The 12,328-nt window shown below is 40.0% G+C and overlaps 1 protein-coding gene across 2 annotated transcripts in view; it reads right to left on the bottom strand.

The window, feature by feature from the left end:
* ABCA1 (ATP binding cassette subfamily A member 1) overlaps window positions 1-12,328 on the bottom strand; it is a 105,198-nt gene that overhangs the window by 36,712 nt on the left and 56,158 nt on the right. For both annotated transcript variants that reach the window (XM_075826011.1, XM_075826020.1), the window contains exons 8-16: window positions 10,362-10,445; window positions 6,495-6,750; window positions 5,953-6,092; window positions 5,109-5,225; window positions 3,578-3,775; window positions 2,277-2,482; window positions 1,459-1,635; window positions 496-718; window positions 109-330 (exon numbers count right to left, since the gene is read on the bottom strand). In XM_075826011.1, coding sequence (XP_075682126.1) covers window positions 109-330; window positions 496-718; window positions 1,459-1,635; window positions 2,277-2,482; window positions 3,578-3,775; window positions 5,109-5,225; window positions 5,953-6,092; window positions 6,495-6,750; window positions 10,362-10,445 — 1,623 coding nt within the window. The remainder of the gene's footprint in view (window positions 1-108; window positions 331-495; window positions 719-1,458; window positions 1,636-2,276; window positions 2,483-3,577; window positions 3,776-5,108; window positions 5,226-5,952; window positions 6,093-6,494; window positions 6,751-10,361; window positions 10,446-12,328) is intronic.

Raw genomic sequence — 12,328 nt, forward strand, 5'->3', positions numbered from 1 at the left:
GTAATCGAACTAGAAATGTTATTTAGTTAGCAGCACATTTTGGATCAGTATAGAAATAGAACATCAAAAGTTTCTGATGGATTATTGAAACAATAAAGTGCTACTTACAGCAAAAATCTTGAGAGTGAAGCCCACATAGTCTTGCCACGCAACGCATAGTACATAGGGTAGGTAAAGTGTAAAGTAAATAATGCCACCGCAAGCCGCTGCTAAATTGGCTCTAGAGAAAATAGTGCTGATCAGAAAACACTGTGAGATGGTCACCACTCCAAAGACAGACAAGAAGACAAATACCACACTTGGATCACTATAAGGTAAAAGGTTTCCAGTCTAAAAGAGAAAAAAAAAAAGTTTACTTTTATAGCATGCTTATTATTAAATTCACAGTGTACATCGTCATATTGTTAGGTTAATGAATTATCAATGTATATGATATTTAGGTTGATGACCGCTGTATTAGTCAAGAAAAATACAATTAATTGACTTATGCTTTACCTTAAGGATCAACACCAACAGGCCTGCACTCATAAGAAGTGGAATAAGGCTGCTTATAAACCAACTTAGCCACAGAATGCCATTGTCCAGTCCCATGATCCGCATAGTCTCTTTTAGACGTGCTTCTTTTTCATAGACAATTCCCTTAATGATCACAGCAACAGAATAGATCCAAGCTAATGTCATGAACAAGGGCAGGGATCGACTCATGACTCGTAAAAATCTGAATCCAAGAAAAACTGTATTAATATTGAGGCTAAAGGATGTTACAAAATCCTAAAATGCTTATGTACCTAACAGCACAGAACATGATAAGTACATGTAATTATTGCCAAATGTGATATACACTTTCAGACACATTGGGGCAGATTTACTAAGTTGTGTAAGTATCAGTGTAAACTTAAGACCAGCAATACAGAAGACGAATTTATCACAGTAGTGAATGCTATATGATAAATTTGGTGCATCTAGCGACACTTGCAAGACACTTTTCTCCTTCTTATACCACCTTTGATTTGGTTGACTTTGCAACAGAATTTTGTGCCAGATCTTTGGCACATTTTAAGCCATGCCCCTTTCCCCACTAAACCACACCCCTTTTTCAGAAGTTTCCGATAGACCCTCTACAAAATTATTTTCAACATGTGCTTGCCTATGGGTAGGGGTACAGACACTACTCTTATTTAATTTCAGCTAAAAGCACACATATTGAATGAGCTGCCCTACAAAGACGTGATAGGGTGTATAATCCTTGCAGGAACCTCTGCACATTGTGAACATTATGCCAGGTTGATTATCAAAGGCAGACAAGTAATGTAACAGGACTACTTTTTTAATGCAGTAGCATAATAGTTTGCTATTTCTAGACACTTACTGTAAATGGCTCTTGATCAAATATTTAAATATATTTTCTGTCCAAGTATTATGTCGACAACATGCCATAGAGACCTAGATCTTACTTACATGTCATCTACATAACAAGGATAGGGCATCTGCTGAACATATACTCCTGTCCTCTTCTCAGTGCCAGTCTGCGCTCGAATGATTGCCTGTTCAATAACATCCTGTAGATAAGCGAATCCCCCCCAGATATAGCGCATGTCTTCAAATGGATCAGCACGAGGACCGGGATCCCAGTAACTATACAGAAGTAAGAACATACATCAGATGACAGGTAGCTTTAATTTGAATATTTACACTGCACAATTTGCTGAATTTATATTGTATTTATTGTTGTTTTAGCAATAAAAATGTTAACCTATTATTCCACATATAGGGAATTAAAACGTGGGTTGTTATGTAATATAGCTACACCTAGACAGGCCTTAGCAAAAGGATCATTGTCCAATGTAGCCAAAAACATAAGAAATTAAATGGGTCAGCTATCCAGACCGTCAGCACCTCTAGCTCTTTTTATGCAGTTAGTAGATAACCAAACAGTTTAAAGATCTATGAAGACTGGATTAATATCAATGTTGCGGTCAGGGAACATGATCTGTAATATGGGGCGGGCCTGTAACAATTATCAACTAGAGTAATACGGCTTAACTGGTCGGCTTTTGTCCTTAAACTCCCACAATATTTATTCTAAGCATGAAAAAAACAAAAGCAAAAAATTTAATTCATGGTCAAAGCGGTTTCTTTTTATCTACTTGCTACTAAAGTCCATGTAAAAGGATATGGAAAACACTGATCAGATGAACTCTGGACTTGTAGACAGGAATTGTATTTAAAAAAAAGAGAGATTAATTATAAAAAACAAAAATCTTTTTACAACTGACCCATCCTTTATCTTGTTGGTTCTTTCTACATTATCGATGTCCATTCTGATTTTATACTTGATGTGTTGAGGTAGTACAGTATCATCTTCTGGCAAATTCACAAAAACTATGCCTGCCCAGAATTTTGTTTCATGTAGCAGCTCCATAGACTTGTCGATGAGGATTTCTTCATTGTCCACTGGTTCTAATTTATCCAGATTAACACACTGGAAAGAAGACATTCATTGTGACCTTTCATCTGTAATTCTAATTATTTTTGTAATTCTTATTTTTAATAGATCAAGAAAAAAAATAAAACCTGTACAAGTTATTTTGTCAACAAAGTTTGCATTTTGTAATTAGGCCCCATGCACACAAACGTGCATTTGCGGCCGCAACTCCCCCGAAAATCCAGAATTTCGGCCCCATTCATTCCCATGGGGCCATGCACACGACCGTGGTTTTCACGATCCATGAATGGCCCCGGAGCTCGGACCGCAGAAAGAACGGGCAAGCCTTATTACGGCCGAGTTCTGCGGTCCGCGCTCATTGAAAATAATGGCCGCGTCCATGTGCACGGCCCGCGATTTGCGAGCGGCTGTCACTCAGTGACTGGCCGACCCGGAAATCACGCCCGTGCACATGGCTACAGTCGTGTGCATGAGGCCTTAGTTTTAGCACATAAATAGAGGCTTCTTGTGACTGATAAAGAACTAGCTTGGGGCCTGTTCACAACAGCGTCGGGCTTCTGTTCATTGGTTCCGTTCGACCTTTCCGTCGGAGGAACCGATGAACAGAAAGCCAAACGGAAACCATATCTTCCGTTTGCATTACCATTGAAAAAAATGGAAACCAACTACAACAGAAGCATATCCATTGAAATCAAGCTATGGTTTCCATTTGGCTTTACGTTCATTGGTTCCTCCGACTGAAAGGTCGAACGGAAGGCCGACGCTGATGTGAGCACACCCTTAGGCCTCGTTCACATCTGTATTGGAGGCTCTGTTAGGGGCCATACATACCACAAACAATAGCGCAGCATGCTGAGTTAATGTTTCCGGTGAAACCACGGATAACCCGACAGAAACCTGACGGGACCCATTAAAGTCAAAGGCTGCCGGTGGTGTCAATTGTGCAACGGAACCGGTGCTTCTGGTATTTCCACTGTTCTGCTCCTTTGATGGAGCAGTACAACGGAAAGCTGAATGCAGATGTGAACGAGACCTTATTATTACCACATAATAAACAAGATAATGTTCGAAAAAAATCAACTGAATCACATTATGTTCTCAAAATTTTCAGGAGGACTCTGCAAGACTCACCTCCATGAACCGTGACATGGTCAGCACAACACGGTCAGTCTCATTGAGTGCTTCTCTCCAAGTGTACGATGTTTCGCTCTCAGCCGGCCATTCTTCTGATTCTTTGGCCAGGAACCTTGATATGTCTTCTGATGTCCAACCTGTTGAATTTAGCTGGCGATCCAAGAAGTGTTTGCTGCCCTTATTAGTGAGAAGAGTCTGAAAGAGGGATGTTAAAAAAAATCATGCCTTTATTATAAAATATCAGAACCAAGTATTTTGTTTCATTTTTCTGTGCACACATCATTTTGTAGGGGCATAACCTCATGGTTGTGGGCCGAAGCCTAGAAGCCTCAGAGGGCTCAAACAGTTGCTGCATTATATGAGGACACCAGTAGTATAAATGACACATGATAGTCGGGGGAGGCGATACAGATTTTACATTGGGGCCAAGTTACGTCTCTGCCAGTATGTGCTAATCAAACATTATTATTTTTTTAAATATAGTCATTGAACCCTGCATCTGATACAAGAGGGATCAACTGATGTGAAAGCCTACAAAGTTCTCTTTTAAGAAGCAACGCCTTTCATATTAGAGCCGCGACAGCTCATTTAGCCAGGGGAAGCCACCACTAGCCAGACATTTCCTCTGCAGTGACCGCTGAAAAGGAAAATCCTGTAAATTGAAAAGTGTAGTATTTTATTAAAACCACTTACTAAAGCACATCACGTTTGTATACTAGATAATAGATCTGAGCAGTAAGATCAGGAACAGAACAATAGTGTATAATATCCACTTGATATGTGAAAAAGAGACCACAATTTTACATTAATAAAGCTTATCTAAAGTGTCACCTAGAAAAATGGAAGCCAAAGTCGTTACAATGCCATTTTTATATATGCTAAATATACACGTGTCATTCTTGAGGAGAATTTTCCTGCTTAGGGTGGAGTTCTGTGTCACACAATATAAGGGGAAAAAAATGTGTGTCATACAATGTGATTACTAGGCACACATTGCCTGTGTTTGGAATGTGCTACATCACTTAAATATCAAATTGGTCACGTGTTTATCACTTATTAAACTACCATAACAAGAAAGCAATTAAAATTAGACACGAGCGCTTCCTATAGAAAGATCTTCCAAGGTGATTGGCAGCAACGATCATCCAACAGCTGCAAAGACGTAAATTTGTTTTGAAATCTATGGGGAAGGTTAAGTTCATATTCAGACAGTGCGGTCAAATTGTAATTAATTACCGTGATTACCAAAAACCGCAGCACGACTAACAATTTTGTGCAAAACTTTGACATTTTGGCGCAATTTTGCTGTAAGCACAGTAACAAATGTCACGATTTGACCACACTGTCTGAATACAACCTAAGTCACAGAGGCACACGCGGATGTTTTTGGCCAACTGATCAAAGGCAACGGCACCCAAAACACAAGTAAAGCTGTGTGAATCTAGTCTTACATGAGGAAATCTGCTAAACCTTTGAATACTATTACATACATTGCTAGTTGAAAATACATTTTGCCAAATAAACTAACCCTAACAAGATCCATCTCTTTACTGCTTTCCAGGAATATTTTGATCTGTGGCCGAACTTCTTCCCACATTGCTCCAAGATCTCGAAACACACCCAACTCTTGGAAAGTTTTATTGACCTAAAAATAAAAAACAGGTTGAAAATAATGACACGTTTTAACTCTATGAGCTTATAGAAAAATTTTACACACACAAATAAATAAATGTAAAAAACACATACACGTATATATGTACAAATGGAGAAGTCAGGCGTATGCATGTGATTTGTAAGGCTGGATATACACGAGCATGTTCGGACCGTAAAGGACGAAACGTATTTCGGCCACAAGCCCCGGACCGAACACACTGCAGGGAGCCGGGCTCCTAGCATCATACTTATGTACGATGCTAGGAGTCCCTGCCTCTCCGTGGAACTACTGTCCAGTACTGAAAACATGATTACAGTACGGGACAGTTGTCCTGCAGCGATGCAGGGACTCCTAGCGTCGTACATAACTATGATGCTAGGAGCCCGGCTCCCTGCACTGAGTTTGGTCCGGGACTTGCAGCCGAAATACGTTCTGTCCTTTACGGACCGAACATGCTCGTGTGAATCCAGCCTAACACATACCATATGCTCATATTTCGATTACTAAGAAGTCAACTGTTGGGATGTAAACATTAGTACAAACACACCCTAAGCAAAGTATAGGTCGTAGGGCAGCGTGACACGGTTTGATGGACATCCTAACAAGCCCAGAAGGTACATCATACACATCTTACAAAATAAAATACTGAGCTGCCTATCAATGGATGAAGTAGAATACTGTAGCAGTAAAGACTTGGCTGTAGAAGTATCTTTCTTACCTCAGACATTAACATACGTGTAGCTGGAGTGCTTGGGGTATAGAGGATTTTGCCAACAAGTAAAGGTTTCAGTGCTCTCCAGATCATCCTGTACAAGGGGCTGGACTCCAGGGTCATCATCAAATCATTACAATAAGGAGCTAATTGCAGAAGAAATGTATAAGTATTGTATAGAATGTAGTATAATATAAAACATACTAGCTCTGCTATATCGGTTTTAAAATATTGACACACAGATAATCCTTTACATACACAAAGAACATAATCAATAGAATAGCTTTCTAAAAAGTTCAGTTAAGTTTACTCTGCATAGTCTAAACACAACGGTTCCTAAATCTATGTATATGTACTTTCTAGTATATTTTCACCACTATTAAAATTTCTGCTTTCTATTGAAAATAGACAAAAACAAATGTGTTTTAAGAACGTGCGCTTGTTATAGCATGCATTTACAGGACTTCATTTGTTTGTTTGTTTTTTCAAATACTCCAATGCTATCCTCATGCTGGCTATATATAATATATAGAGTAATGCACACATACTTGTAGAATTATCATAGACGGCTGATGACTCTTCCTCCGTGCCATTCTCCCCGCCTTGGTTTCCTCCAAATAGGGCCTTATAGTTGTTATCCTCATACCAGTTAAGAGACTTGATCTTTAAACCCCCTCCCTCAGGATGACCGCACACAATTCGGGACACTGCTTGATACAAGGAGGATGGTGAAGCTGTAGAGTTCTCGCTAGTCAGGAACTTAACCTCCTGCCTCAGGTCTGCCCAACTCTTCATATTTATAACCTGCAGATGTGAAAAAGAGTTCACAATTATATATATTCTCTGCAATCCCTACTTGCTAGTACCTTCCCTTGACAATAAGCGGTTCACAAAGTGTCCCGCTGCTGTGACCCCCAATGATCAGATCTTATCTGTGGGGAAAGCTAGCATTAAGTGTTCAATTTCTCTGCAGCGCCACTACAGGGGAAGTTAAGCATTGCACAGTGCTCATTTGTATCAATGGGTTGTCTGTGTAATGCAGGAAAGGTCTTCTACAACGAGAGATGCTCTTTGTAACTGCTCTCCAATCTGGCCAAGAGATGAGGATTCAGAACAGAGGACCCCGAGTATTAACTCAAAATTCCCTAATAGGGTATATGAAAATGGATTTTCTGAACTAGACTACCCTTCTAATGGTGTATGGACACTAAACTGTAAACATTTGCATACAAGATCATTTAATTGAAAACTTTCAGGAGAATATATTGTAATAATATAACATTTGTAACCTCCGTAACTCAAAAAAATGCTGACAGATGCCCTTTAATACCTGCTAAGTGTGAACACAGGGAAATGGGAATCACGCCAAACATCAGGTAAAATATATGAAACGTACTATTTGGAAAATCTGTAACGGATTGTGGTATTTGGATAAAAAATTTACTGTAAAGTGTGGAGCAATAAAAAGCTAATTTTAGGAACACAAATAGTATTTTAAGGCAAAATACACCTCTGTACCATTGTAAAAACTGAACTACAAATATACAGAACTTGTATATTACTACTACTAATAATAATTCATATACTGTAGCATTGGGGAGTGATGGGGAGGGAGAAAAAGTGTATGTGAGTCTGCATGTATCATACATTGCAGACATAAGAAATCTAATTTCTTCCAGTAAGACAATAAAAAACAACTTGTGCAGGGGTCAGTTCATCAAACATTTAGAAGAGGAGTATGACTTCAGACACAAACAGTACAGATTGTTATGTACAATGGCAAGAAAAGACTGACGTTTCCTCTAGGGCATGAGAATTTGAGTGCCGCCCACACTGGGACTTCTGCCAACTTTATTTTACTAAAGACTCATTTAGCCACATCAGCAAGATGGGAAATGCATGCTCTGTCTATCACTCTCATACTTCTTGCCCCAGACCTGGGGGCCGCCTAGTAAAAGGGAGCAGCTGGAGCAACATCACATTAAACAAGTTTATGCTGGTCTGTGGTTTAGGGCTGTTACCCAAGATGCTTTAGATTACATATGTGATACCCTTTCAACAGTGAATCATATATAAGAGAAATCGTTATAATGAATGTATTTGTATGATATGTATGGGGCCTGGTCATTGTGTTGTGTGCCTACATCTGCCCAATACATACCCAATAATGTATTCTTCAGAGACAGTGTGCTGAAACATTAAAGCTGGCAGCCATCTGCCCCTAAGTATCTGCTTGGTGTAAATGCAGACATTTTGATAAGGGGGGGGGGGGGGGGGGCAATGTTTCTTTTTAAAATGCCTTCATTTACAATTCTACTTTTTTCCATGTAGTTAATATTTGATGAAAAGCTTTTTTTCATCTTTTTCTTAAAGAGGCTCTGTCACCAGATTTTGCAACCCCTATCTGCTATTGCACTCACAGGTCCTGCATCGTGTCGGCACCAGAGGCTACAGTTGATTCTGCAGCAGCGTCAGCGTTTGCAGGTAAGTAGCTACATCGACTTACCTGCAAACGCCGATGCTGCTGCAGAATCATCTGTAGCCTCTGGTGCCGGTGTCCTCGCTCGTCTGACACGATGCAGGACCTGTGAGTGACGACACAGCGTGATCTCTCGAGAACACGGCTGTGTCTGCACTGCCAGAAGCTGGGCGTTCTGAAGAGAAGTGGATGATACTTCTATACACAACGCCCAGCTAGTAAAAGAAGTAAACACGCCCCGATGTACGCACATAATACACGCCCACTTGGACTTTTGCAAGCCTCATTTGCATAACTACAAAAATGGTCATAACTTGACCAAAAATGCTCGTTTTTTAAAAATAAAAACGTTACTGTAATCTACATTGCAGCGCCGATCTGCTGCAATAGCAGATAGGGGTTGCACAATCTGGTGACAGAGCCTCTTTAAGTGTATATATTTTTGTGTTAAGCGATGTAATGAAATTAACAAACTTGCAATTTCCTCTCTACGGGGAGTGAGGAAGCCTATATGCATAAAGTGTTAATGTAAGAATTAATTCACTTTAAAGATAATGAGTATAAGCCAATAACAGAAAAATGTCCCATCACCTAACAACGAAATAAACTTTAAAGTGTGTTTAGTTATAAGATATCATTCTGGCTGCCTACAGCCACCACTAGAGGGAGCTTAGAAGATTATTGAACTCAACAATAACACCGTATGCAATAAGCTCCTAAGCCTCCTCTAGTGGTGGCTGCAGAAAGCAAAATAGTAATTTTCATCCATAGAACTTTGCATTGGATTTGGAGCTCTGTATCAGAAAAGCACAGGCCCCTTAATATATCTACTAAGAAATTAGTCAGCACGGAATGTTGGACCTTAAAACGACATGGTATTAAAAGGTGGACATGCACTCCTGTTCCCCACTAAAATATGAGAAGCAGAATATAAAGCTTTTGAAAGTGGTTATGAAGCCACTTTTATTAACATGAACCATATTCTAGCATTCCATGACGCCTTTTCTGGCAACTACTGGTCGTCTACCTTTTATCCAGAAAAACCCTGATTAACCTTCTTAACATTTATTTTATTTTCTATGTAGCTAAGTAATGCATTTATAGGGAACCTGTCAGGTGATTTATATGTGATATAGAAGTTTATATCATTGAAGCCTGATTTCTAGGGAAATAGCAGAGTAAGGGATCATGCACGCGACCGTTTGTTTTGTGGACCGCAAAACACGGGTCCTACTGCTTCCGTGTGCTGTCCATTTTTTTGTTTTGTTTTTTTTTGCGAACCAATACACTAAAATGGGTGAGACGGACCGCAAATACGGACAAGAATAGGACCTGTTCCATAGTTTGCGGAACGGACCCACAAGAAAAACAGATGTGTGCATGGCCCCATAGAAATGAATGGTTCAGTATGCCATCCGCAAAAAAAAACATAGGATGCTGGAGAAAACAACGGTCATGTGTATGAGCCCTAAAGCCTGACAGGACATCTAGGAGACACAGTGAGAGTCCTGGTAACCCCGCCCACACACAGTGATTGACAGATTCCCTCGTATCAGTGTGTGTACAGAGAAGGATGCCAATCAATGCGTGTGGGCGGGGCTAGCAGGACTCCGTTTCTCCTAGGAGTCCTGTCAGAATTTACTCTGCGTTCTACTCCGCACTCCTGCTTCCAATCATATCAGCCTACATATCCTGAAGCTCAACTTTTCTCTTTCAATCAAGTGCTGCTCTCAGATAGGGCTCCATAGAGCATCGGACAGGGGACAATTTTTCTTTATTTAGTGGACACATTGACTTTAAATTTTTTTTAAAAAGGGAGAACAATTTTTGTCTGCCACAGTTCAGAGCTGTTTTGTGGCAAGGATAATGAATGCTATCACAGTCCCTACATTTAACATCCCATTCAAGCTGTTACAAATCACTACCCCATACTTACCTCTTTGGCAAGTTGTCCCATGCTGTGCAGCAGGTTTTCTGTAACCTCACTCAGCACAGGGAAAGACTTTGATGACATTTCTTTCTGTAATTATGACAATCAAAAGGAGAAAACATTGGTTAAAAACAGCCCATAACTGCTTTACAAAAATAAAATGTCTACAAGCTCAAATTGTACGAGTTTAAAAGAGCATTTCTCTTCTTGGGAGAAAATAGGGTTGTGTCACACATGCACTCAGTAAAAGACTTTACAAAAGTTGTGACAATTAACGTGTGTAAAAATTCTATTGTAGACTGAGGATTCATGCCACAACATGTCTATTGATTAAACATCACCAATACATGTTAAAGTAAATATCTACATTATCGGCTTACGTCCGGTCACGCACATAACACCGCTCACTTGAACTCCCTAGTAAACAAGCGTGCTCGGATTGGCCAAGTAAACCTTTTTTTTTATTTCAATAAGGTAAGGATGATAAAGGTCTGCTAGAGACCTTTGGTGGCACAAGTTTTATATGGTAACAAAGGATTGTACATGTTGAAATCCTGATGGTAGATATCAGGGTACAGTCAGGCCACCCTAATGCACATTAGACTATCAACTTATTACACCAAGAACCAATATCCACGCAACAAATAATTGGGATCTACTTGCTAAAATCAAATGTCTATGGCCAGCTTCAGAATAATGACGATTATTAACAATGTAATGGTATAATGCGATCTTAGGGCCCATTCACAAGAACGTGAATCTCGTCCGTGTGCTGTGCATGGAAATCACGCACGGCACATGGACCGATTGATTTCAATGGGGCCGTTCACACGTGAGTTTTGACAAAGCGAGGGTCCGCTGCATGAAACTCACTGCATGTCCTATATTGGTGAGTTTTCACGCACCTACGCGTCCATTGAAGTCATCTGTGTGCATTGCGTGATTTGCTCATAAATTCCTTTAGAAAAAAAAAATGTGCTTTGCGAGTGCGTGAATAACGCATGCCACTCAAAAAGCACACTGATGCATAACGCAGCGCACACGGACCAGATGCACACGTGTAAATCTCTCATGGTCGTGTGAATGTAGCCTTCGCGTTAACCATATATAACCTTGTAGGTAATGCAAAGACTGCTAAGTAACAAATGGGAAACATAATATAAAAATGTAAAATCTTAAAATGCACAAAATTAGCAAAAAAAATAAAAAAAAATCTACATTTCCAATATATATATTTTATACACACACACACACACACACACACACACACACACACACACACACACACACGCACACGCACGCACACGCACGCACACGCACACGCACACACACGCACACACGCACACCGATCAGCTATAACATTAGAACCACCCCCCAATTTGTATAGATCCCGCTAGTACCACCAAAACTGCTCTAACCCGTTGAAGCACAGATACTTGACTAGAATGAGATCTGGGGAAGTCGGAAGCTAAGTCAACACCTTCAAATCTTTTTCATGTTCCTTAAAGAGGCTCTGTCACCAGATTATAAGTGCCCTATCTCCTACATAATCTGATCGGCGCTGTAATGTAGATAACAGCAGTGGTTTTTATTTTGAAAAACGATCATTTTTGAGCAAGTTATGAGCTAGTTTAGATTTATGCTAATGACTTTCTCAATGGACAACTGGGCGTGTTTTTTCTTTTTACCAACTGGGTGTTGTACAGAGGAGTGTATGAGGCTGACCAATCAGTGACTAATCAGTGTCCTACACTTCTCATTGTTCCAGCCCAGCATGATCCACAGCACAGTGAGATTGTGCAGTGAAAGAAGCTGGGCTGGAACAATGAGAAGTGTATGACGCTGATTGGTCACTGATTGGTCAGCCTCATACACTCCTCTGTACAACAACCAGTTGGTAAAAAGAAAAACACGCCCAGTTGTCCATTGAGAAACTCATTAGCATAAATCTAAACTAGCTCATAACTTGCTCA

Source organism: Rhinoderma darwinii, chromosome 1 (assembly GCF_050947455.1).
Source record: "Rhinoderma darwinii isolate aRhiDar2 chromosome 1, aRhiDar2.hap1, whole genome shotgun sequence".
NCBI lineage: Eukaryota > Metazoa > Chordata > Amphibia > Anura > Rhinodermatidae > Rhinoderma > Rhinoderma darwinii.